The sequence below is a fragment of the Mercurialis annua genome, linkage group LG4, assembly GCF_937616625.2.
Source record: "Mercurialis annua linkage group LG4, ddMerAnnu1.2, whole genome shotgun sequence".
Taxonomy (NCBI): Eukaryota; Viridiplantae; Streptophyta; class Magnoliopsida; order Malpighiales; family Euphorbiaceae; genus Mercurialis; species Mercurialis annua.
The window spans coordinates 38,107,009-38,133,184 of NC_065573.1; the positions used below are offsets into that span (position 1 = coordinate 38,107,009).

General features: G+C 34.9%; 1 protein-coding gene, 1 long non-coding RNA gene and 1 pseudogene across 7 annotated transcripts; 2 read left to right on the top strand and 1 right to left on the bottom strand.

Moving 5' to 3' along the window:
- The first annotated feature begins 6,256 nt into the window (after positions 1-6,256).
- LOC126676497 (uncharacterized) lies at positions 6,257-10,085 on the top strand. Of its 6 annotated transcripts, XR_008790620.1 has the most exons (6): positions 6,262-6,660; positions 6,754-6,857; positions 7,239-7,366; positions 7,887-8,027; positions 8,677-8,771; positions 9,530-10,085. XR_008790620.1 is itself a non-coding variant. In XM_056105608.1 (3 exons), the coding sequence occupies exons 1-3, from the start codon at positions 7,959-7,961 to the stop codon at positions 9,635-9,637; spliced, it is 246 nt and encodes an 81-aa protein (XP_055961583.1). In that variant the 5' UTR covers positions 7,384-7,958; the 3' UTR covers positions 9,638-10,085. The 6 variants fall into 6 exon arrangements, 1 of the variants encoding a protein (XP_055961583.1); XR_008790619.1 differs by having other exon boundaries at positions 6,260-6,660; positions 7,239-7,377; positions 8,677-10,085; XR_007640305.2 differs by having other exon boundaries at positions 6,266-6,660; positions 8,677-10,085.
- A 7,286-nt stretch (positions 10,086-17,371) lies between these two features.
- On the bottom strand, positions 17,372-24,643 carry LOC126676488 (pentatricopeptide repeat-containing protein At4g22760-like; annotated as a pseudogene).
- Positions 24,644-24,918: 275 nt separating this feature from the next.
- Positions 24,919-25,775, top strand: LOC126676498 (uncharacterized). Its single transcript, XR_007640306.2, has 4 exons — positions 24,919-25,011; positions 25,095-25,281; positions 25,362-25,397; positions 25,483-25,775. It is a non-coding gene; the product is annotated as an uncharacterized LOC126676498 (long non-coding RNA).
- Positions 25,776-26,176: the final 401 nt, after the last annotated feature.

The following is a 26,176-nucleotide window of genomic DNA, read 5'->3' on the forward strand; positions in this document are numbered from 1 at the left end:
ACAATTCAGTATGAAATTTTTAGAGATTTCGGAGTCAAATTTAGGAAGGTTCAAGAAATGCGTAGAGTCTAGCCCAACTGCACTTGCAATTATGCACAGTACAAAATAAGTGCCTTTGATGTTAATCAGGTTTCAGGATAATTTAAAGGTATTTCTGAAGTATGAACTTCTTTTATGTAGCATGAAATTTACAAAAAGGTGGAGATTCCTCGTGCACTCTGTGGACTGCACGCAAGCACATCAACAGAAAAAGTTTGTTTACCGAAGTGAGCGAAAAAACAGGTTGCTATTAGGTTCCATCAGTCTAAAACACTCTGTATAGCTATGTCAAAAGTAAAAGCTCAATTTTTGGTCAATTATAAGTATTCAGGGCCAAATTAGTTTCTTTTGATGGCAACCAGCCACAAAGCAGTAGTATTATTGCAGATAATGTACAGACATGTACTACTATTGAAATAGTGATAAGCCAGAACAAAAGCGATAGCTTTAGCACAAAAATGTATTAGACAATTTTACAGTACCAAGCAGAGGTACCTAATTTGGTTGATACGAAATAAGAATGAGAAAGATTTCGCTGGAAATAATAGAACATTCTGAGTAATTCAAACAACCTGGACAATGCATAGCCTAAAGTTGATTTCATTGACGTTCAATTCACTAATGCACACATTACAACGAAATCCCCAAAGAAAAAATAAAAAAATTAAAAGCATCAAATAGTTTCTATTTTTAATCAGTCCATGTCAAACTAATACAAAATCAGTCCATGTCAAACCAAAAGAGCTTGTTTCTGTCTGGATAATGAGGGATAGGGTTGTTGCGGCGAGTGAATAAGTGTCGATAATCAGTACCCTTCTGAACGGGCTTATTAATATCGGAAAGAACTAAATAACCTTCACCGGATATAAGGTAGATGCGAGGTTTCCCTTTAGCCAAATAGGAAGTCTCATTTCCTACGAACCATGATGTATCCTTGATATCCCTTTCAGACAGTATCTCCCACTCCATCTTCTCCTCGTTTAATCTGTAAGATGTCAAGTCAAATTTATACCTTTGTTTGTTTTTGTTCTTCCGCATAGACTTATAGCCGATGTCCACTCGACGAATCTCATCACCCTTTTCTGCAATTTTTGTCTCAATGCTTTCATCGTAGGAATAGGATGGTATTTCCATAGCCCTTTTTTTCCATTCACGGATCTTCACGTCGTAAATTATCACCCAGTTTCTTTCGTCAACGCAGTAGATTTTTCCTCTGGCAACGCACAGACACGAGATACGTTCCCTGAAGAGGAGACTGGTTTCAAATTTGGCAACGTCTGTCCAAGTAGAATCTCCCGGACGACTTATACGCAGAACAACTGTTATAATTTCATCTAGTTTGAGCAGATTAGCAAGTACTACAAACTCGGGCTTGCCATCCTCAACTGAATCTGAAATAGCATACTTGACGATGTAGGTGTCGGTCTTGGGCATCCATATTTTCTCCCTGGTAATCGGGTTAAGCAAAAACATCCTCGTTTTCTCATCAAAATTAGAGTCCGTGGCAGCCAATAACCACCCATTCCTGGAGCATAAAGGGGCATGGGATTGGTAATCGAATAGATTTCGACCAATACGCATCTTGATCGTCGTTTGAGTCGAAACTCGAAGAAAATCCAGATGATCATCGCCGCTTCTGTTCATCATTAAAACCCAGGGTACTACGTCCTTACAGTGGTTGAGCTTGGTGGGAAGACTCGTGAAAGCATGTTTGAAATCCTTGCAGACCGCGGCTAGTCGAATATTGTCGATCAAGTGTAATTTTTCCATTATCAACCAAACTATTGCGACTGGCACTTCTCTCCAACCTTCAAAACTATTATTATCACCCATTCTCATCTGCGACAATGTTTCTGTATGAAACTAGCGGCTGGTGTAAATATTTATATACGCATAAGTTATTTAGGGTAACTTTTGGTTTATAAAATTCTTTTAGGATTTGGAAAACTTATCCTAATTAATACTAAACTTTATTTTTAGAGGAAATTAGGCCCAGCACCACCAAAAGCCTAATTATTCTCTCTTATACGGCCCGCTTATAATTGTTGCAAAAAAACGAAAACCATCTTCACTATCTTGTTCCACGAACTATCAAACGACAGCGTTGCGTATCTTTCCCAATCTACATTTTCGCAGTAACTTCATATTCAAGAAACAAAATGGAACAGCTCTCTCAAAAATGGCAGCTCATTCCCAAACCAATCTTCCATGGAAAACACAACCCAAAATCAATACAAAATCCCTTAATTTTCAAAAAGTAAACTCTAAATCCTTAATATCTAACTCATTTAAACCCTGCAGCTCACTAAACCCACATACCCATTTCAAGTATCTCTGTTTCCAATCCTCAATTCCCAGTCTCCACTCCCCAAATTAGAAATCCAGCTTTTAGTAAAAGAAAACTAAAATTTACATGACAAAAACAAAATCTATGTCTCTTGTTCACTTGCAGCTTTGCCACGTGTCCTCAATGGACATGGCTTCGGATAATCTTTCTGAAATATTCCTTTCTTGCCCGTCTGGTGCGGAACACCGGGAAGTCACCGGGGGTAGTCTCGATGGTGAAATGGCGGCGGGGATTTGTATCAGTGACAGTGGGTGGCGCATCATCGAACCGGTTCTGCGTGGTATCAAAAGATGACACGTAGAAGATGAAGTTTGCTGGACCGGTGTATCTCCCCGCGAGTTCCCTCCCCGGCCGCGCCGGCCTGCCTTGCAGGTTTTCTGGTAGTGGTGCCCTTCGATATATCTAATATCCAACCACTTAACTCAATAAATTTTTTGCACAAAACCGAATATGCATTCAAAGACAAGCTTAGAGTTTTTTTTTGCCTTACCTCATAATGCCCTCTGGGATCCTCCTGATTCATGGCGTCCTCCTCCTCAACAGTACCGTTAGCGTTCTCGTCATCCTCCTAAATCAAAAAACACCACTAATTATCTAACTGGAAAGCAATTAATAAACGATCTTTAAATACAAACCAATTTGCACAAAACCCAGTAGATATTCAAAGAAAATATTTGATTGAACTTACCTCAAAATCCCCTCTGTGATCCGGCTGGGTCACGACGTCCTCTTCCTTAACACCGTTAGAGTTCTCGTCATCCTCCTAAATCAAAAAACACCACTAATTATCTAACTGGAAAGCAATTAGTTAATCAATCAAGACTCAAGAGAGTACATACTTATCCTAGAAAAGAGAACCAATTAACGATCATTATATACAAAATCAGAACACGAAAAGAGAAGCAGTTCTTGATACTTTAATCGCAGAAAATGCCTAAAGATTCATTCAATCAACGATAATAAAATCCCAAATTTATCAGGAAAAGACACGTTCTTGAATCTTGATACTTTCAATCACGTAGAATCCTCAAAAGATTCGCTCAAATACTCAATCAAAAATGAAGAATTAAAACTAGAAACTCGTACGGTCTTATACTTCCTAACAAGAAACTAGTACGTTTATACTTCCTCAGAAATGCCCAAAAGATTCCTTGATCAAACACTCAATCAATTACATTCAATGCAAAATAAAAATAAAATTACTAGTTTAATCGATCAGAATTACCATTACTAATATTTTGCGAAGACCAAACTGAAGCTTCTCTGGTTTTCAATTTCACGTCTGAGATTTTTGCTTTGTGAAGAAGCTTCACAGAGTTGATCGAAGCCTGGGTATATTTATAGATTGTTAAAGTCGGTTAGTAACCGTTTTCTTCAATTTATAACCGTTGGATTCAGCAAAATCATCGAAATAGCGGTAGGATCACTTGCACCTGGTTAACACCAGATCTTCTCTAGGCGCCAATTTTAATTGTCTTTTAAAATGCCCAGCTTTGATTTTTTTTAACAAACTCTTAATATCGTGATTTTTTTTTATTTTCCAATGTTCAGTTTTATTATATTCATTTTAAAATTCAAATTTTCACAAATTAAATAATTTAGTTGTTAAATTAGATTGTTAACTAGTTTAGGTTAATTTATGCCGTTTATGTAAATTTAGATAATTTGAATTAGGTTTGTTAAAGTGTTTATATAATTAGTTTTGTTAAATTGTTTACATAACTAGTTTAGGGTAATTAAATAATTTGGGGGTAAATTTGGTGAATTTGTTAAACAATTTAGGTTAATTTAATCATTTTTAAGATAAATTTAATTATATATAAGTGCAATTAATTAGCGTTGATTTTATAATTTAGGTTAATTGATTAATTTAATTAATTAATTTAATTTTTAAATTAAGTAAGTTTTTTAGCTAAGTCTAATTTGGTTAATAATAAATGAGTAAAATTTCATAAAATAAACTGTTGTTTAATTTTGTTAGTCAGATGGCAAAACATCATGGGAATGCGATGTTCACGTCATTAAAATAGTGGTACTATCGTAATTTTGTTTTTTATTTTATTACACTTTTGAATAGTAATATTACGATAGAGCCGTTATTTTAATGACGTGTCATAATGAGATAGGTTTAGTCCACACAGATGGCATGGTAGATTGAGTATATCTAAGAATTTCTCCGAATTTAAACATAGTATTTTAGAATGTAAACAAAGGGTCAACGCACCCCCTGAACTTGTGACACAGGGTCATCTAATCCAATTTATACTTTTTTGAGCAATAAACCCCAAAACTCTTTATTTTTGGGTCAAATAATCCATAATTGTATTTTTAAAATGCGTAAAATACAAATCGGAAGTGAGAGATACAAAAATATAATTAGATACTTCCCTAATTGTTGCGATATAATTATTCTAAATTCATTTTTTTGAAATAAAAATATAAATTATTGGGTTATTTGACCCAAAAATGAAGAGTTTTGGGGTTAGTTGCTCAAAAAAATATAAACTGGGTTAGATGATCTCATGTCACAAGTTCAGATGGCGCGTTGACCCTTTGTCCAAAATTTAGTTGAACCTAATTCAAACGAACAAAGGATCAATTCACCCCCTCAACTTGTCACGAAATATCAAAAGACTCATTTTGGAGGCTTTTGGATCAAACAGACCCGCAACTATGCACTTTAGCATCAAAATCACCCCTCTGACACAAAAACACACCAAAAAGAGAGTGGAAATCTCTAATTACACATTTTAATCCTAAACAAACACTAAATAAAGCTTATTAACTCTAATTAATCCTAATTATAAGCTTAAATAAAATGTTAATTACACTAATTTATCTTAATTGAATCAAAAGAAACTTAATAAAATATGATTAACCCTAATCTAATTAACTTCTTCTCCATCAGTTCACTGCCGCCATCACACCAACCACCGTCTCCATCTCGTCAGCACCACATCTCTGTTCTTCAATTATAGAACCCAGCAACTCGTTCGTTGTTTCACCACCAGCCGTGCCGTCAATTCCAGCAGCAACCACCGCCACCTCCGTCGCCATGAATCCCAGCAACAGCAAAAATCAAAAGCAACAACTCAAAATTAAGAGCAACAAACCACAAGCAACAAAATCAACAAAATTAAAAGCATAACTCAAACAAATCGAACCGGCCTTCGTTCCCCTACCACTTACCACCATCACCACCGCCGTTTCCAAAGAAAAACAACAAAGGGAAGAGGACTGATGAACAGGAGATGATAATTCAAAGAAACAGAGGTCAGCTAGAAGACGATACTGGTTGCTGCTCGGAGGAACGACGGTGATGGCAAAGAAGACGAGGTTGCAACAAGAAGAAATTGAAGAGCCGGCGATGGTGGGTTAATTAAAAAGCCTGTGTTCATAATAATTAGGTTAGGTTAAGTTTTTTTTAATATGAATTAGGTTTAAATTAAATAATGAAAAAAATGTAGAAAGATCCTTCAATTTTATTATAAAAGTAAATTTGATTTCTGAAATTTAAAAAATAAAGGCTATAATTGAAATTTAAAAATTATTATATACCAATAGAAAGAATAGAATAAAAATTAGGAATTATTTCAAACCTTTTTACATTTTTTAAATCGAGAGTGTATTTCACTCGAGTTGCTGATAGTGGGGGAGGGCCTTTTTGATGCTAAAGTGCATAGTTGCGGGTTTGTTTGATCCAAAAACTTCGAAAATGATTTTTTTGATATTTCGTGCCAAGTTGAGGGGGCGAATTGATCCTTTGTTCTAATTCAAACTATCAAATTTAAGCCAATAAACATATACGACTATGATAAACTTTTAAATTATTTTGATTAAATTTTTTTTTTTATCGAATTGGACCATGACGTACGTTTCTTGTTTCCAGTTGTGCTTCTTTCCTAATTAAACAAAATTATAGTGCTTTAATCTCAATTAACACTAATCATACTTAGTCGAAATACAAAACGAAAAGAGGCGAGTGCAAAGCGGTGGTGATCGGAGCACAAAATGAATGTCAACACTAAGCAATGGCAGCTCTCTCAATTTCATCACCAGACCAAATCCCACGTTTCAAAATCTCATTTCTTTAATCGAAATTGCTCTTTAAACCCTTCAGGTTTGATTTATTCATCTGTAATATAGAATCTTTCTTGTCAACTTTCTTGCTGTTAAACGCTGCGTATGATCGTCACTGATTGTCGCATAACATTTTTTTTTTTCGGAGTTTCGTTATGTGGGGTAGTCACTTCAATCTAAACCCAATTCTCAATGTGAGTTCCTTGTTCTTTTGTGTAATCACTGCAGTTTCTGGGTATAGCAAAAATTAATTTCTTTGTTAAATGTGTGTTCATGTTGATTTTTAGTGGTTGGGTGTTCAAGATTTTTGGTGAGCAGATGCTTATCAGAGAATTTATCGAATTCTCTTGATTAAGTTTTGAGTCCAAATACTGCAAACCAACACAATAAGGTAATACTTTTTCAATAATGTCAGGCAGGTTAATAGTTTCATTTTTTGGTCCTGAAATTGGTAGAAGAAAACCTTAGTGAAGTGTAGAGGAAATCTATAAGTCAATCAAGTTAAAAACTGTCTTGTCTTTTTGAAGGATGAACAGTATAACTTTTGTAAACACATTAATGTTGTATGATCAGCTAAAGAAGAAATAGTTTGATTATATCGAGTTCCTGATACCTGATTTCAGTTATAACTGTTGTAGTTATGATTTAGGTTTGAATGTGCATGCTCCATTCGAAGTTGCTCCACTTGTTTGTGCTTATTGACTTGCATGTGATGTTAGTTTTCAGATTCAGAGGCATGTATTTATGCTTTGTGCTGCATTTCTTTTTTCAGATTGTTGAGCAGAAGTTTTCTATTGTTAACATCCTGAAGCAAGCAAATTCCCTACTGCCTCATGTGGTACTTGCTAGTACGCTGCTGGCTCTCTTTTATCCACCCTCTTACACGTGGTTTACCACCAGGTTGTTGAAAGGTTATAAAAGAAATAGAAAAGTTTCCATATGTTTTTAGTTTCTGATAATTGTTGCTCCATTACGTAATCATGCATTTTACATGTTCTGTTGGATGCCAAAAACTGTTCATCAGGAAAAAAAGGTTTGATGATTTGCAATGTTTATTTGTTCCTCGGTCTTCTTCTCTTCATATGCAGAATGGGGAGCTATGCCTTCAGACATATTGATTGTCCTTTTATATAGCATTTTTGACATGCCAATTTTTTTAACTATCCCAGAATAGTTATGAAAAAATGTAACTTCTCTGTTTAGTTTAATCTTTCTCGAAATTTTGAGTTTTATTTTTATTTCTAAAATTTGAAGCCAAACTTCATTTTGGCCAAAATCGCATGGATGCATAGTTTTAGGATGAACAAGTAAACAACTGATATCTTAGAAGTTTTATGGAAGAAGAAAATTCCAATATGCAATGTAATGCAATTAGTTTTTTAGGTCAGAGAGTCATGATTTTGCTTTTGCTTCATTTTAGGTACATATGCTCCTGCATTAGGGTTTTTGATGTTTGCAGTCGGGGTCAATTCCGGCAAAAAGGATAACTGCTATGGCTTTGGTGTGGCAATATGGGGAGAAATCTGGGTTTGAATCTTGGAAGGTGCTCTCTTGGGGCATGGTGAGTTTTTCTATTTGCTATTATTGTGAGTTCAATTCTGTTGTTTAGATAGTTACAATTTTTCGACAATTAAGACTTGGTGAGAAAATTTAGTTTCTGATAATTCTTATTTAATTTGTTCCAAAGCTATTTGTGCAGTCACTATATGCATTACTGATAAAACCATTCTGATGTTATTTCAATTTACTAAGAATACATTCTGCCTTATTACTATATAACTAGTTTCTACTTCGAAGCGTAAAGAGTAGAATGATTCAGAGTCTATAGTATAAACACTGCAATTAAGGGCCTGTGGACACCTACGTCGTGCAGAAATGAAAAGGCTAATTAAAGGGTTATGGAAACATGAACTTGTAACCATATAAATTGTTTCTTTGATTTGACTCTATCTGCTACCTGAATGTTAGTGTAACTTTCCACCATTGACATGAGTTTGTTGGCTTTTCCTGGGAAAAAAATAAACGTTAAAATTAGTAGGAACTTCTGTGCAATATTGGGAAGATCCTCTTGATTTCATTACAGTTTTGTCCAACTAGAGTCATAAACTCCACTTTAGGTTATGCATTGTCCAGTAGGTTTGAATTACTCAGAATGTTCTATTATTTCCAGCGAAATCTTTCTCATTCTTATTTCGTATCAACCAAATAAGGTACCTCTGCTTGGTGGAGCATTTTGCGCCTGCACATGGCATTTCTTCTACAATTCTGAGTCTCTAGAGGGAAGAATAGCCGGGTCACTTTTTATGTTAGTACCCTTTCTTGCTTACACCTGACAACCTTCTAAATCTTAGAAATGAAACTAATTGATTGAAATACAGGAAATAAATGAAATAATCAAATTGAACTTGGTTAAATGATGCAATACTGGCTGACTTGAATATGATACTCAGAAATGAGATTTTGGGATCTGGAAAATTGTGGTTGTTCTTGTACAGTCTGATAACTGCATCCGAATAAAATTTGTAGAGTAAAATTGTGTAGTATATTGTTATTTACAACTTTCACTCTTGTTCTGGCTAATCACTATTTTGAAAGTAGTATGCATGTCTTTACATTATCTGCAATAATACTAATGCTTTGTGGCTGGTTGACATAAAAAAAAAAAAACTAATTTGGCCCTGAATGCTTATAATTGACCAAAATTTTAGCTTCTACTTTTGACATCTATGGCTATTCAGAGCGTTTTAGACTAATGAAGCCTAACGATGACCTATTCTTTCACTCACTTGATACTTCCTCGTTCAACAAACTTTTTCTGTTGATGTGCTTGCGTGCAGTCCGTGCACGGGGAATCTCCACCTTTTTGTATATCTCATGCTACAGAAAAGTTCATACTTCAGAAATACCGTTAAATGATGCTGAAACCTGATTAACATTAGATGTACTTATTTTGTACTGTGCATAATTGCAAGAACAGTTGTGCTAGACTCTACGCTATTTCTTGGATTGGACCTTTCTAAATTTGATCTTGCCATCTCTAAAAAAATTCATGACGAGTTGCAGGTATTGGTGGCTCTTCAAGCAGCACTAACGGTAGTGGGTAATGCCACCATGTGCATCGCTGCATTTCGTATATACAAGTCAGTGGAGGAGCGGCCGAAGAATCTGTGAGTGTTTCCAAGTCTGCATGCCATTATATGCGCCTGAGTGAAAGCCTGTTTTTCTTATTGATGAATCAATTATGCGGTAAGGCGGCTTTGCATGCTGAAATAGTGAAACGCTGTTATTTTGACTGAAACGCTGCTGCTTATCAGCTGGTGTATCATGAGTAGACCATATGAACCTGAAGCCTCCATGATTATAAAAGATTTCGTTGGAGATCGTTCCGACTTGCCATTATGAGCTATTTTGACATACTGCTAAGGCAAACAAGAAAGAAGAAGCTATTGGGTTGTTACTGATATGTAAACTTGGGAGGCTGAAAAAGGTGTAGTAGCATTATTAAATGTTTTTTTTTTTTTTGAGAGAACATTATTAAATGTTAATCAAGTATAAATATGAACTTATTAAGCGTGCTGTATCTTTTGAATACCATTCTATGGAGATAAATGTTGCTTAACGTTTTTGTTTCTTCTTAAGATAATTTGATATTAGCAGTTGAAAACTGCATTAAACATTATGCTACTGGTTTATGGTTGTATATATTGACATTTTTAAAATCAAAATTCTTTCACACTTCCATTTTTTTGTTTAATCAAAATTGTTGGATGATTTACTTGTAGAAAATACATCAGCTAATTATAATATTTAAAAATTTCTCAAACACATAAGCCATGGGATTAGTAATTTAACAGGTAAGAATATGTTCTTGTATTGTTGCCTAACATAGATAGATATTTAGAAGTAATGAGACGGCACTGCTGAGATTTGATACTATTGCCAATATTCAATTTATTTAATATTATTTAAATTGTAAAAATAGAATTTAGAAAAAAATTTAATTACTCAAAAGCTTCTAGTGATAGATATGGTATAAAATTCTATAAAATAATATTTAGGTAGAATAATTATTATTCATTAATAATTTAAATAGTATTAAGGACATTAATGTAAATTTGCCTGTTCCCACCCTCACCCGTGCTTTTATATATAGTATAGATTTTTTAAAAATTAAAAATTCTAAAAACACCCGAAAATTAGGCTTAAAAAAATTTCACTTCATAAAAATAAGAGATTTTTAGACAAATACCCTTAAAATGGTAAAATAATCTCACACATACTGATTGACCAGATGTATTAAAAAAATACGGATTGACTGTTTTAAGTTGCAACATAAATTTTTAATTTATAAAAAATACGATTTATGCATTTAACCAAAAAAACTACTTCACTTGCCATTAAATCTATCACCACTGCTTTTGTTTTACCGTGGTTCTCAATTTCCAATTTTGATCTTCCAAAATTCAAAAATTGAGCTTGATTCAACCATATCATCTTAGTAACTCATTGTTGCAAAATTCGTTTTGTATTTCGACTAAGTATGATTAGTGTTAATTGAGATTAAAGCACTATAATTTTGTTTAATTAGGAAAGAAGCACAACTGGAAACAAGAAACGTACGTCATGGTCCAATTCGATAAAAAAAAAAATTAATCAAAATAATTTAAAAGTTTATCATAGTCTGTATATGTTTATTGGCTTAAATTTGATAGTTTGAATTAGGTTCAACTAAATTTTGAACAAAGGGTCAACGCGCCCTCTGAACTTGTGACATGGGGTCATCTAACCCAGTTTATATTTTTTTGAGCAACTAACCCCAACACTCTTCATTTTTGGATCAAATAACCCAATAATTTATATTTTTATTTCAAAAAAATGAATATAGAATAATTATATCGCAACAATTAGGGAAGTATCTAATTATATTTTTGTATCTCTCACTTCCGATTTGTATTTTACGCATTTTAAAAATACAATTATGGATTATTTGACCCAAAAATAAAGAGTTTTGGGGTTTATTGCTCAAAAAAGTATAAATTGGGTTAGATGACCCTGTGTCACAAGTTCAGGGGGTGCGTTGACCCTTTGTTTACATTCTAAAATACTATGTTTAAATTCGGAGAAATTTTTAGATATACTCAATCTACCATGCCATCTGTGTGGACTAAACCTATCTCATTATGACACGTCATTAAAATAACGGCTCTATCGTAATATTACTATTCAAAAGTGTAATAAAATAAAAAACAAAATTACGATAGTACCACTATTTTAATGACGTGAACATCGCATTCCCATGATGTTTTGCCATCTGACTAACAAAATTAAACAACAGTTTATTTTATGAAATTTTACTCATTTATTATTAACCAAATTAGACTTAGCTAAAAAACTTACTTAATTTAAAAATTAAATTAATTAATTAAATTAATCAATTAACCTAAATTATAAAATCAACGCTAATTAATTGCACTTATATATAATTAAATTTATCTTAAAAATGATTAAATTAACCTAAATTGTTTAACAAATTCACCAAATTTACCCCCAAATTATTTAATTACCCTAAACTAGTTATGTAAACAATTTAACAAAACTAATTATATAAACACTTTAACAAACCTAATTCAAATTATCTAAATTTACATAAACGGCATAAATTAACCTAAACTAGTTAACAATCTAATTTAACAACTAAATTATTTAATTTGTGAAAATTTGAATTTTAAAATGAATATAATAAAACTGAACATTGGAAAATAAAAAAAAATCACGATATTAAGAGTTTGTTAAAAAAAATCAAAGCTGGGCATTTTAAAAGACAATTAAAATTGGCGCCTAGAGAAGATCTGGTGTTAACCAGGTGCAAGTGATCCTACCGCTATTTCGATGATTTTGCTGAATCCAACGGTTATAAATTGAAGAAAACGGTTACTAACCGACTTTAACAATCTATAAATATACCCAGGCTTCGATCAACTCTGTGAAGCTTCTTCACAAAGCAAAAATCTCAGACGTGAAATTGAAAACCAGAGAAGCTTCAGTTTGGTCTTCGCAAAATATTAGTAATGGTAATTCTGATCGATTAAACTAGTAATTTTATTTTTATTTTGCATTGAATGTAATTGATTGAGTGTTTGATCAAGGAATCTTTTGGGCATTTCTGAGGAAGTATAAACGTACTAGTTTCTTGTTAGGAAGTATAAGACCGTACGAGTTTCTAGTTTTAATTCTTCATTTTTGATTGAGTATTTGAGCGAATCTTTTGAGGATTCTACGTGATTGAAAGTATCAAGATTCAAGAACGTGTCTTTTCCTGATAAATTTGGGATTTTATTATCGTTGATTGAATGAATCTTTAGGCATTTTCTGCGATTAAAGTATCAAGAACTGCTTCTCTTTTCGTGTTCTGATTTTGTATATAATGATCGTTAATTGGTTCTCTTTTCTAGGATAAGTATGTACTCTCTTGAGTCTTGATTGATTAACTAATTGCTTTCCAGTTAGATAATTAGTGGTGTTTTTTGATTTAGGAGGATGACGAGAACTCTAACGGTGTTAAGGAAGAGGACGTCGTGACCCAGCCGGATCACAGAGGGGATTTTGAGGTAAGTTCAATCAAATATTTTCTTTGAATATCTACTGGGTTTTGTGCAAATTGGTTTGTATTTAAAGATCGTTTATTAATTGCTTTCCAGTTAGATAATTAGTGGTGTTTTTTGATTTAGGAGGATGACGAGAACGCTAACGGTACTGTTGAGGAGGAGGACGCCATGAATCAGGAGGATCCCAGAGGGCATTATGAGGTAAGGCAAAAAAAAACTCTAAGCTTGTCTTTGAATGCATATTCGGTTTTGTGCAAAAAATTTATTGAGTTAAGTGGTTGGATATTAGATATATCGAAGGGCACCACTACCAGAAAACCTGCAAGGCAGGCCGGCGCGGCCGGGGAGGGAACTCGCGGGGAGATACACCGGTCCAGCAAACTTCATCTTCTACGTGTCATCTTTTGATACCACGCAGAACCGGTTCGATGATGCGCCACCCACTGTCACTGATACAAATCCCCGCCGCCATTTCACCATCGAGACTACCCCCGGTGACTTCCCGGTGTTCCGCACCAGACGGGCAAGAAAGGAATATTTCAGAAAGATTATCCGAAGCCATGTCCATTGAGGACACGTGGCAAAGCTGCAAGTGAACAAGAGACATAGATTTTGTTTTTGTCATGTAAATTTTAGTTTTCTTTTACTAAAAGCTGGATTTCTAATTTGGGGAGTGGAGACTGGGAATTGAGGATTGGAAACAGAGATACTTGAAATGGGTATGTGGGTTTAGTGAGCTGCAGGGTTTAAATGAGTTAGATATTAAGGATTTAGAGTTTACTTTTTGAAAATTAAGGGATTTTGTATTGATTTTGGGTTGTGTTTTCCATGGAAGATTGGTTTGGGAATGAGCTGCCATTTTTGAGAGAGCTGTTCCATTTTGTTTCTTGAATATGAAGTTACTGCGAAAATGTAGATTGGGAAAGATACGCAACGCTGTCGTTTGATAGTTCGTGGAACAAGATAGTGAAGATGGTTTTCGTTTTTTTGCAACAATTATAAGCGGGCCGTATAAGAGAGAATAATTAGGCTTTTGGTGGTGCTGGGCCTAATTTCCTCTAAAAATAAAGTTTAGTATTAATTAGGATAAGTTTTCCAAATCCTAAAAGAATTTTATAAACCAAAAGTTACCCTAAATAACTTATGCGTATATAAATATTTACACCAGCCGCTAGTTTCATACAGAAACATTGTCGCAGATGAGAATGGGTGATAATAATAGTTTTGAAGGTTGGAGAGAAGTGCCAGTCGCAATAGTTTGGTTGATAATGGAAAAATTACACTTGATCGACAATATTCGACTAGCCGCGGTCTGCAAGGATTTCAAACATGCTTTCACGAGTCTTCCCACCAAGCTCAACCACTGTAAGGACGTAGTACCCTGGGTTTTAATGATGAACAGAAGCGGCGATGATCATCTGGATTTTCTTCGAGTTTCGACTCAAACGACGATCAAGATGCGTATTGGTCGAAATCTATTCGATTACCAATCCCATGCCCCTTTATGCTCCAGGAATGGGTGGTTATTGGCTGCCACGGACTCTAATTTTGATGAGAAAACGAGGATGTTTTTGCTTAACCCGATTACCAGGGAGAAAATATGGATGCCCAAGACCGACACCTACATCGTCAAGTATGCTATTTCAGATTCAGTTGAGGATGGCAAGCCCGAGTTTGTAGTACTTGCTAATCTGCTCAAACTAGATGAAATTATAACAGTTGTTCTGCGTATAAGTCGTCCGGGAGATTCTACTTGGACAGACGTTGCCAAATTTGAAACCAGTCTCCTCTTCAGGGAACGTATCTCGTGTCTGTGCGTTGCCAGAGGAAAAATCTACTGCGTTGACGAAAGAAACTGGGTGATAATTTACGACGTGAAGATCCGTGAATGGAAAAAAAGGGCTATGGAAATACCATCCTATTCCTACGATGAAAGCATTGAGACAAAAATTGCAGAAAAGGGTGATGAGATTCGTCGAGTGGACATCGGCTATAAGTCTATGCGGAAGAACAAAAACAAACAAAGGTATAAATTTGACTTGACATCTTACAGATTAAACGAGGAGAAGATGGAGTGGGAGATACTGTCTGAAAGGGATATCAAGGATACATCATGGTTCGTAGGAAATGAGACTTCCTATTTGGCTAAAGGGAAACCTCGCATCTACCTTATATCCGGTGAAGGTTATTTAGTTCTTTCCGATATTAATAAGCCCGTTCAGAAGGGTACTGATTATCGACACTTATTCACTCGCCGCAACAACCCTATCCCTCATTATCCAGACAGAAACAAGCTCTTTTGGTTTGACATGGACTGATTTTGTATTAGTTTGACATGGACTGATTAAAAATAGAAACTATTTGATGCTTTTAATTTTTTTATTTTTTCTTTGGGGATTTCGTTGTAATGTGTGCATTAGTGAATTGAACGTCAATGAAATCAACTTTAGGCTATGCATTGTCCAGGTTGTTTGAATTACTCAGAATGTTCTATTATTTCCAGCGAAATCTTTCTCATTCTTATTTCGTATCAACCAAATTAGGTACCTCTGCTTGGTACTGTAAAATTGTCTAATACATTTTTGTGCTAAAGCTATCGCTTTTGTTCTGGCTTATCACTATTTCAATAGTAGTACATGTCTGTACATTATCTGCAATAATACTACTGCTTTGTGGCTGGTTGCCATCAAAAGAAACTAATTTGGCCCTGAATACTTATAATTGACCAAAAATTGAGCTTTTACTTTTGACATAGCTATACAGAGTGTTTTAGACTGATGGAACCTAATAGCAACCTGTTTTTTCGCTCACTTCGGTAAACAAACTTTTTCTGTTGATGTGCTTGCGTGCAGTCCACAGAGTGCACGAGGAATCTCCACCTTTTTGTAAATTTCATGCTACATAAAAGAAGTTCATACTTCAAGAAATACCTTTAAATTACCCTGAAACCTGATTAACATCAAAGGCACTTATTTTGTACTGTGCATAATTGCAAGTACAGTTGTGCTAGACTCTACGCTATTTCTTGGACCTTCCTAAATTTGACTCCGAAATCTCTAAAAATTTCATATTGAGTTGTAGGTATTAGTGGCTCTTCAAGCAGCACTGACGGTAGTTGGGAATGCCACCATGTGCATTGCTGCATTCCTATATACAAGTCCGAAGAATCTGTGAGTGTTTCCAAGTCTGCAAGCCATTTTATGAGGCTGAGTCTAAGCCTGTTTCTCTTATTGATAAATCAATTATGCGGTAAGGCTGCTGAAATATTGAATATTGACTTCTAACCTCTCTACTTGCTGAAATATTTAGATTAGTAACATGCAAGTAGTCAACAATTGAACTCCAGACCTTTCGAACTCTGAGGTTATAATTTCATATTGAATGAACCGCTAAATCCAAAAGTTTAAACTATCACGTAAGATTTCAACAATGATTATATCATCTCTAACAGAAAGACATCACCGCCACTGTCAACTAAGTCTCAAAGCTGATTTCTTTCAATATTATCATTTTACTAAAATGATTCATATTTGAGTATAATTGCTTCTTGAGTAGACCATATGAACCTGAAGCTTGCATGATTACTAAAAGATTGCGGCGGAGATTGTTCCGACTTGCCATTATGAGCTATTTTGACATAATAAAAAGGATGATTACTAAGGAAAACAAGAAAGAAGTAGCTATTAGGTTGTTACTGATTTGTAAACTTGGGAGGCTGAAAAAGGTGTAGTAGCATTATTAAATGTTAATCAAGTATAAATATGAACTTATTAAGCGTGCTGTATCTTTGAATACCATTCTATGGAGATAAATGTTGCTTAACGTTTTTGTTTCTTCTTGTGTTCTTTGCCTTTTCTGCTTTAAGATAATTTGATAATAGCAGTTGAAAACTGCATTAAACATTATCAAGGATACATCATGGTTCGTAGGAAATGACACTTCCTATTTGGCTAAAGGGAAACCTCACATCTACCTTATATCCGGTGAAGGTTATTTAGTTCTTTCCGATATTAATAAGCCCGTTCAGAAGGGTACTGATTATCGACACTTATTTACTCGCCGCAACAATCCTATCCCTAATTACCCAAACAAGAAGCTCTTCTGGTTTGACATGGACTGATTTTGTATTAGTTTGTCATAGTTGCATATCTTATGTCTTCGGGATATCTTATTTATTTTATATAACCAACGTTTAGTTTTTCTTTATCAATCGATCATTTGAACTTATTGAGCTCAAATTATGATGCGAATTTCAATAAGAATCAATCGGTGCAGACAGAGTGCCTCGTACAATTAAAGATGAAAAAAAGGCAACTTTTTTCATTTTTAAAAATCAACAGACAAATTCATTATTTTCATACAACAGGGATTTGAAACTCCGTGCCCTTTTGCTCATTCTCGAGCACATTGGCCTATCACCTATACAATTCTGCAGTATTATCACTACTAATCTACAAAACAAAGAATGAGGAAAATTACAGAAAGAAGGCGACCTAATGCTGCCGGGCGAGCTGGTTCACGGTCACCATCTCTGCCTTTGCGATCCCAAATGGGAGTGGTATCAAAAAGCTCGAGGGACAAGTCTTCTCTCCTGCTTAGTGAGCTATGCACTCTTAGCTTGGCAATCTCGGCCTCTTCTTCATGTGTTATCTCCCTCAATACTATTGTCGGACGACACTCGGTTTTACCATAACTCCAAATCTTCCCTTTGCACGCTAAGACACTCTTTTTAAACAATCCCTTTCCGACAATAGCCTCAGCTGCACAAAAAGAGGAAATTTAGGATAAGAAGTAGTTGCAATAAAGGTCGACAAAACTCTTTTTCGTCAACTCTAGCTGAATGGATAACCTGCGGGAGACACAAATTTTAATATTCTTAATTTTTAATTCGGGCCTCGATCAAACTGACAACAGCATACCAAGCTTTCTTATCAGAAGTTTACGAGAAGCTAACAACATCTGAGGGTTAGATATGATTCAAGAGATGGTAATTGTAATTTTGGATGAGCATGCCCCAAATAAAGCAAAAAGGGTTTTTACTACCCGACATGCATCAGGAAGCATAACTTAATCTTTGCAGTGGCTTTTCTTACTTGCATATAGGTTATCTAAGTTAGATGAATCTATCAAAATTAATGCCATAATTGGAGTGAATGACGAGATGCAAAAAAGATGTCTAACCTGGTAGACAGTTTTTGCAGCTCGCTTTATTGTCACTTACAGCTGCAACTACGAGTCTTCAACACACGTATCATGAATTAAAGCAGCAAGCAAATTGACCTTCTTAGGACTCTGAAAGCAGCAAGCTAAAACTAATCAAACAGTAAGGATACACCCTGTCCAAATGATTATCTTTAGTGTAGACATCTAATTCTCAATCAAAAGTATCACAATCCAATCACATTTTAAATTGAGAGATCAAAAAAGAAAACTTATCCAAGGTTATAAAGTCTTATATAAGAACCAGCAATAATGTTTTCACCCAAACAAACTGTTAGTGCATCCTTATATAAAATGTGAAGGTGATTTTTTGGAAACAAACAGTTTAGCCAAAAAAAATTGAGACATCTTGATCATAGTAAAAAAAGATTACTAAAATAAGAAAACACAATGAAATACATTGAAGGATGAGTTAACTGCTACCTTAACCACTTGAACAGAGTTGCAACTGCATCACCAAGTTCATTTTCATCTCGAATCTCGGCAAGACTATGTATTTAAGGAGTGCAACTAATTCAAATTTTGTCAACTATATTACATTGACAAACCCCTGGTAGCATTCTTCGAAGTAAAGTAATAGAGCAGCAAGATAGGTTCAAATCCTTTATGTGTCTAATAGCACTTAATCTTGTAGATATACAAAAGACAGTAAGATGCATGTCTGAATCACACTGATCATGAAGCTTCAATCAGGAACTGGAACAAATACAATGGCGAGGACCTTTTGGTTTGCGCTTGATTAGGTATGCATACAACAAATAGATTATAAACATGGAATGCACCAAAAATTAAGGTCGTGAACGTACACATATATCGGTCTCAACAATGCTAGACCTAAATACACCCCATAAACTAAGGCCATGACTGTGAAGACGCATCATCTTCAACAATATAATAATTTTATAGGCTAAGAAAACAAAGGATCTTCATAGAAGTTCAATTTTAAAAAGTGGAGCGTTCTATCACATATATAAGGTTGAAACAGCTTATCGTGATCAGCCAAAAACACTTCAAATGCTTAATTTGTTTTGGCAATAACTGCCATTAGTATAATGCACAACAATCACTCACTCACATTAGCACAAAAAGAGATTTAAAGAAAGCTAAACGGGAATATTATGATGCACAATAAAAATGCAGTTTTGCGTACTTGTATTAAATTTTAAATAATGCTTGAACTTTTTCCGCTTAGAGGCTGTCTTCTGTTGTTCAGCTTTTTCTCTGCTTAGTGGAGTTAATTGAGTCAAAGGTTATCGAACGGGAGTTTGCTCAGAAGAATCTGCTAGTAAATTTCCTTGAACTGGAGATGCCCTATAACCAAGAAAGAAAAAATAAATTATTTTTATGAAACTTTAATAGTGAGCATTGAAATATAAGCTCCAAGTCATTACATATTGCAACTCAATAGCCTAATTTCAGTGAGCAATTCCAGATAAAAAATAAAGAATAAGTTGTGCATCCCCAATCATGACTCGATACAAATAGCTATTTAAACGAGTCATCTCAATAAGCTATTGCAGAAAAAAAAATCAAAAAAATAGAACAAAAGGTAAAAACCATAACAAAAACAGCAAGAAAATCAGTGGAAACAAGAAAAATAAGCATATTAGATAGTAAACACAATAATATTTTTTTTTTTAAATATAATTGGAGTCGAGAAATCAGACGCACCCGAGCATCTCAACTAGGTTGACACCCACTTAGCGTATACATCAATTTTTTTTCGCTACCATAGATTAATAATCAAAAGAAAAAGTTCAATTACAAATCTGATAAAAAAAACAAAAAGCTTAGATAAGTCTAAGCAAAATAAACTACTGATTTACTACTAAATCAGCACAAAAGACCTTAGGCATGACAATTGCTTAAAATTGCCCTGACTTAAAGACCATCAATTCCAAACTTCAAAATACTCAATCCCTTAAAACTTCAGCAGCAAGAATCTCTACCTTCTTGAAGACCAACGACTCCAACTTGAGCAATGCAACCTCAGATATTTGCCCTCAATTCAGCTACACAAGTAATCACGAACAACCACAAGAACTTCAATGCAGCAGAAATAGAGATGTAACACAAACATAAATGCAGCAGAGACGCAGCAAAAAATCAGCAGCAGAGACGCAGCAAAAAATCAGCAGCAGAAATGCAGCAAAAAATCAGCAGCAGTAACAACATACGCGAAGAAGCAGACCGGAAAATCGCAGCAGCAAAAATGCAGAAACAACGACAACAAAGAAAGCTCAGGCAAACAAAATGCCAACAACTCATATCAACATCATAGTCGAACATAATAAAAAATCCAGCAGATTAACAAAATCCGAATTTTTCTTTAAATGAAAAATTCTCATAGAAACTGATGTTATAGAAATCTGGAAATTGATGCCACCAAGTGCGTCCATTATGCAAAGCTCCATGTCTAGCGAGAGAATCCGCAACGGCATTTCCTTCTCTGAAGATGTGAGAAACAACAAAATTGATACTCTTAATGAAATTCAAACAATTTATCCATTTTGTTCTAAGTCTCCAAGGAATTTGCATATGTTTTTGCTTAAAAAGATTGGCAACAAAAGTGAAATCACATTCGAGCCAAACATGAGAATAGTTAAGATCTTTCGCCTTAGAGATTGCAAATAACCCAGCTTCTAATTCAGCAAGAAATGCAAATGAGTTGCCTAAATGAAAAGCAAAACATCCACAACTGAAGCCCCTTGCATTTCTGAAAATCCCTCCTGCCCCCAAAGGACCTGGTTGACCCAAAGAAGAACCATCAGTGTTAATTTTAATCCACGGAGGAGGCGGCGGTTGCCAAATTACTGAAATACAATTCTGAATTTTCCTAGCAACCCCTTTAACATGAAGAGCATTTAAAATTTGCCAATCTGAAATTAAATTATAACATGGACCTAGCTTCAACAAATCACATTCCTTCACTAATCAAAAAATCTGTCTTAAAACAGCATGTAAATTTGGCTCTTGATGCTAAAAAATAACATGATTTCTATGTCTCCATAATGCCCAAGCTGCAGTAACAATAGCAACAGACCATAATGAGAAAACCAAAGCAGACAATTATCCAATTATTCATAATCACATAGACTAACCATGAATTGTAGATGAACCCACGCAGGAAGAAGAAGAAAGTTAAAATTTAGCTACCCAAAATGAACAGACCACCTCTCTAAGACCCTAACTTCTTCTATTCAGAAGCAATTTCATTTTCACAGTTTAAAACCTTAACCATTGTGTTTTTTTTTTTGAGGATCCCTAACCATTGTATTTGATATCTCCTTTATTAATATTATTTTTCCTTGACTCCAGTCTATATCCATTCTTCAGCCAAGAATCGTTTTTTTTTCGCTTTTCACTCTGTTTTCTATTTGTTGGTCCCCAACTACACATTCATGTTTTTAAATAATTAAGACAAAAGCTTTTAATTAAATAATTATTATTTAGAATTTTTTAAAATTTAATTATTTGTTAAATTACACTACTTAAATTTTCTAAAAGAATTACTTACCCATGATGACATGACGTCCGTCGTCAGGTACAGCAAAAAAACAAGGGAACAACGATATCGATATCCATTCGTACTGCGTGTTGTGGACTCTTAGACAGAACTAAACATGTTGATATGCTTGTGCAATACGAGCAAGGTCTGCCTGAGAAATAAAGAAAAAGCGTAGCACAAGGGCCAGCAACATGGTGCAGGGGACCGAAAAAAAATCCATTAGGCTTTCCTGTGGCATGAACTAAAAAGACATGACAACATGACACCATAGTCATCCATGATGAACCAATTTTGTCTGTGCATTGACAGAAAGGTTTCTGAGCTCTTGATTACTCCTGAAGCCCAGATATGAAAGGCTTCTAAGTTGATTCTGTCCAACTACAGCCTGGCAATTTGACCAGTTTCTTCTTTTTCACCGCCTTCCTCAGTCTCTTGGCATCATCCCACCTCCCCGCCTGAGGCATAAACATTGGCAAGAAGAGAATAATAGCCACTCGTAGCAGGTTACAACTCAAAGCAACGTCGAGCTGCAAGCTCTTCAAACTCGGCATTACTATGTACCTCACAGGCAAGCAGTAAAGCGCCCCAAACGTCAGCATGAGGCTGCATAGGCATACTTTTTATCAGCTCATATGCTTCTTGAAGTTTTCCTGCTCTACCTAAGAGATCAACCATGATTGCATAGTGATCGCTCAAAGGCACAAGTTGGTGGCTCCTCATGGATTAAAAGCATCAGTAGGCCTCTTCAATCAAACCAGCATGGTTATATGCAGTTAACAATCCGGTAAATGTGACTAAGTTTGGTTTTATGTGAGCATTCATCATTTCCCCAAACAATTTTACAGCATTGGCAACCTTCCCATTAATACCACATCCAAATATTATTGCACTATAAGCAACCACGTCCTTTTTCTTCAGGCAATGAAATAAGTCATACGCCTTGTCAATATTCCCATACTTTGCATGAAGGTCAGTAAAAGCAGTGACCAAATGATCGGCAAATTCTATCCCAGAATTCTTTTTATATGATTCAATCCATGATCCACGTCTCAAATCACCCAATTGTGAACAAGCTGATAAAATACTTACTATAGTCATTTTATCTGGTTGAACATCATTATCAGATTTACGCATCTCATTGAACAGCTTAAGGGCCTCGTTAGGCTGGTTATTTTGTGCAAAACAAGATATCATGGCATTATATGAGAGATGATCTTTCTTAAGCATCCGGTTATATAGTTTCCATGCAGACTCAACATCTCCGTATTTCGAGTACCCAGTAATCAAAGTAATCCAGGAAATGTTATTTCTTTGGGGTATTGCATCAAAGAGACTCTGTGCTGATTCTATGCTACCACAATCCACATACCCGCTAATCATTGCATTCCATGAAGCATAATTTCTCTCTGGCATCTGCTGAAATAAAAGGCAAGCCTGGTTCATATCTCCAATACTTGCATACAACGATACCATCGAATTCCATGATACAATATCTTTCATTGGTATTTGATCAAACAAGCTCTGAGCCTGCTCTAAATTCCTAGATTTTAAATATCCAGATAAAATTGAATTCCATGAAACCACATTTTTCTCCACTGTGTCATCAAAAACCTTCAATGCACTGTTCATATCGCCCACTTTTGAGTACAAATCAACAAGGGCAGTTTGCGCATAAACACAACCACAAAATCCAAACTTATAACACTGAGCATGAATTGAAATTCCTCCAATCTTGTATAGAATTCTAGCGCACGCCCTTAAAGAAGATGAGATAGCGTATGTGCTTGGACGAAGTCCTTGTCTAACCATCTCATTGTATAGAGATAAGGCTTTCTCGAATTGGCCCTGCTGAGAGAAATATCTAACTGTGCAACCCCATGAGAAGGTATCTGGATTCCGTAGATGGAAAAGAATATTCTCGACATACTGAGAAACACTTGTAGTGCAACAGCGAGAAGCGAGAAGGATTTGACGGACTAAGAGAGGCTCAAGTTTATTAAGACTGTTGACAACAAGCTGTACATGGATCTGTTTTGCCTGGTTAGTAGTTGGGCAGTTATTCAATATGGTTGTCAGTCTATCAAGTAACATTCCAAACAAAAGTTTGAAAGATTTAGACAATCTTTGCACTAAATCAAGGATGAATCCTCTTTTTATATATGTTAACATGCGTTCTATCCGAAAAGAACTTGAATTCATACCTTTTGCTCTCAATGAAACCACAATGATCCGAGTCGCTCCTCGATAGAAGTTGGAATGCAAGAATATAGCCAGAAAGATCAACGAGCATAATAATCCTGCAAAAGATTGATAAAATTAAAAGAAAATTATGATAAATAGAAGAAAAATGATGAAAAAAAACACACTTCTGGCAATTCACATTGTCACAGTTATACATAATTACTCAATGTAACTAAGTGAAAGCAATCAAGTGGCTAGTATAATTACAAACTGAAGCTCCATCATTAAGCCTTAATTAGCAGAACAAATCACACAGCAACCACTGAAACTAAGCCAGAATTCATAAGCTAAGTTCAATTAAACCCCAAGAATGATATACCCAATTAAGTTTTAACCCTAAACTCGTATGTAACTGAAAATTGAAAAAACAAGTAACCAAGAGAATCATTTGTGTAATCAATTCGAAATTTAAAATAGATTAATTAGAAACAGAATATGGGTTTTCAAGCAAAGGAAACAACATATCCACGTACGAGAAAAAGAACTCAGCTTTACAAAATCTAATGGCATACCTTAATCATTTCCTCCTTTATTACTTCATAAGCTTCCTGTCTCTTTATCATCATTTTAGAAGAAAAAGAACTAAAAGGTTTGGAAATTGTGGAAATTAGACCCAGCACCTCAAAAAGTATAAACATTCTCACAGCTACCACGATGCCCACCTTCTTCTTTTTTTACGATTCTCGTCTTCTGTTTTTCAGATTTCTTGTTTTTGTTTTCCTTTTTTTACGATTATCATGAAAGGCTATTGAAACATGTGTTCGGCGACTCATTAGAAAGCGACGTCGACAACGAACAGCAACAACTACCACCCTGCAATTCACAAGTAAACGGCGATGAATCTCATTCAACCATCAATCAAGCTACAAACGCTACATGGCAACCAATTAAGTAAATCAACGGCCTGTGGCTTTGCGGAGACTTTCTATCTTCCCAACAACAGTCTACTCTGCTTTCCCATATTCAAAACGGTTGAGTTTCACTTCATTTTCCCATTCTTCTTTCTTTTCCGTTCTTAAATTGTCAATTTTGAATTAATTTTTGGTACATACAGAGGGATGTTCACCAAGTCCACAAACAATCAGGTATAGCAGTAGTCAGTAAACAAACGTCAATCCAGCTACTCGAAGCACAGCAAGTTCCTTTTTCTTGTTCCTGTTCAGTCATGTTTCATGGAGACAATCAGAGTAACTTCGCTTCAGTTTTCACCTACTGTGACTATATTTAACGGAACTGACAAGGTAAGAAGAGAAATCTCGCGACTATACTATTTACGCTTACATTTTAGCTGATTATTTATGTGGTCTTTTTCTTTGGTCAGGGTTATTATCGGTATCAGAAGAAAGTACTCAAGAAGGTAAAAAAAAAGATCATTCTTCTCTTGTTCAGTATCAAATTAGTTTTTGTTTCTGATAAAAGTTCTGTGCTCTTAATTAATTCAGTTGAAAGAGGAAATGGAAAATGATGGCGGGCAGAACGGATACAATGTTCCTACGCAAGATCTCAAATCCGACTAGCTGCTGAACTGGGGAACTGTTGTTAAATCCAATGTGCTTAGGGGTACATCTCTCGGAAATTTTCAATTTGAAGCTGACATCAATATGTTATTAGCCTGGTTAATTTATAAATCTTAGTATGGGAGGTTAACTGTGATTTGTGTAGCATTAGCGTACGTAGATTTTTCTGTATTAAGTGTTGGGGGGTTTTGTTGAATTAATTTTAATATAAAAATATTAAAAATAATCAAATTTGGTTTTAACCGAACTGAACCAAAATTTTCGAATGAGTTTTCAATAGTTTGCGGTTTCCGAAATGAAAAACACAAAAATATTTATGTATCCGTACTTTCTAGACCGCAATTTATAGTTCCAAAGTAATACTTTTTGACAAATCAAATTTAAAATCGGAACTCAATAACTTGAAACAGACGTAACCAATAGTTACCGACAAATACTTAACTAAAATAATTTAAGAACTATATTATAATTAAGCTAAATCGGCACGCCAATCCAATATTTTAATAAATCGTAATTACCCAAGTAATTATACGAATATAGGTGAAAATATAATTATCGTTTTTCAATTAAATAATCAAAAATAATTTTAAATTATAATTGAATCAAAATTATTTTAATT

What these genes read in the sequence shown, in the direction of transcription:
- LOC126676497 (XM_056105608.1), top strand. Translation starts at nt 7,959, where the DNA reads ATGGCTTTGGTGTGGCAATATGGGGAGAAATCTGGGTTTGAATCTTGG. An exon ending in AGGTGCTCTCTTGGGGCATG is followed by an intron (nt 8,028 to 8,676) that starts GTGAGTTTTTCT and finishes CAACCAAATAAG; the next exon opens with GTACCTCTGCTTGGTGGAGC. An exon ending in CTACAATTCTGAGTCTCTAG is followed by an intron (nt 8,744 to 9,527) that starts AGGGAAGAATAG and finishes ATGACGAGTTGC; the next exon opens with AGGTATTGGTGGCTCTTCAA.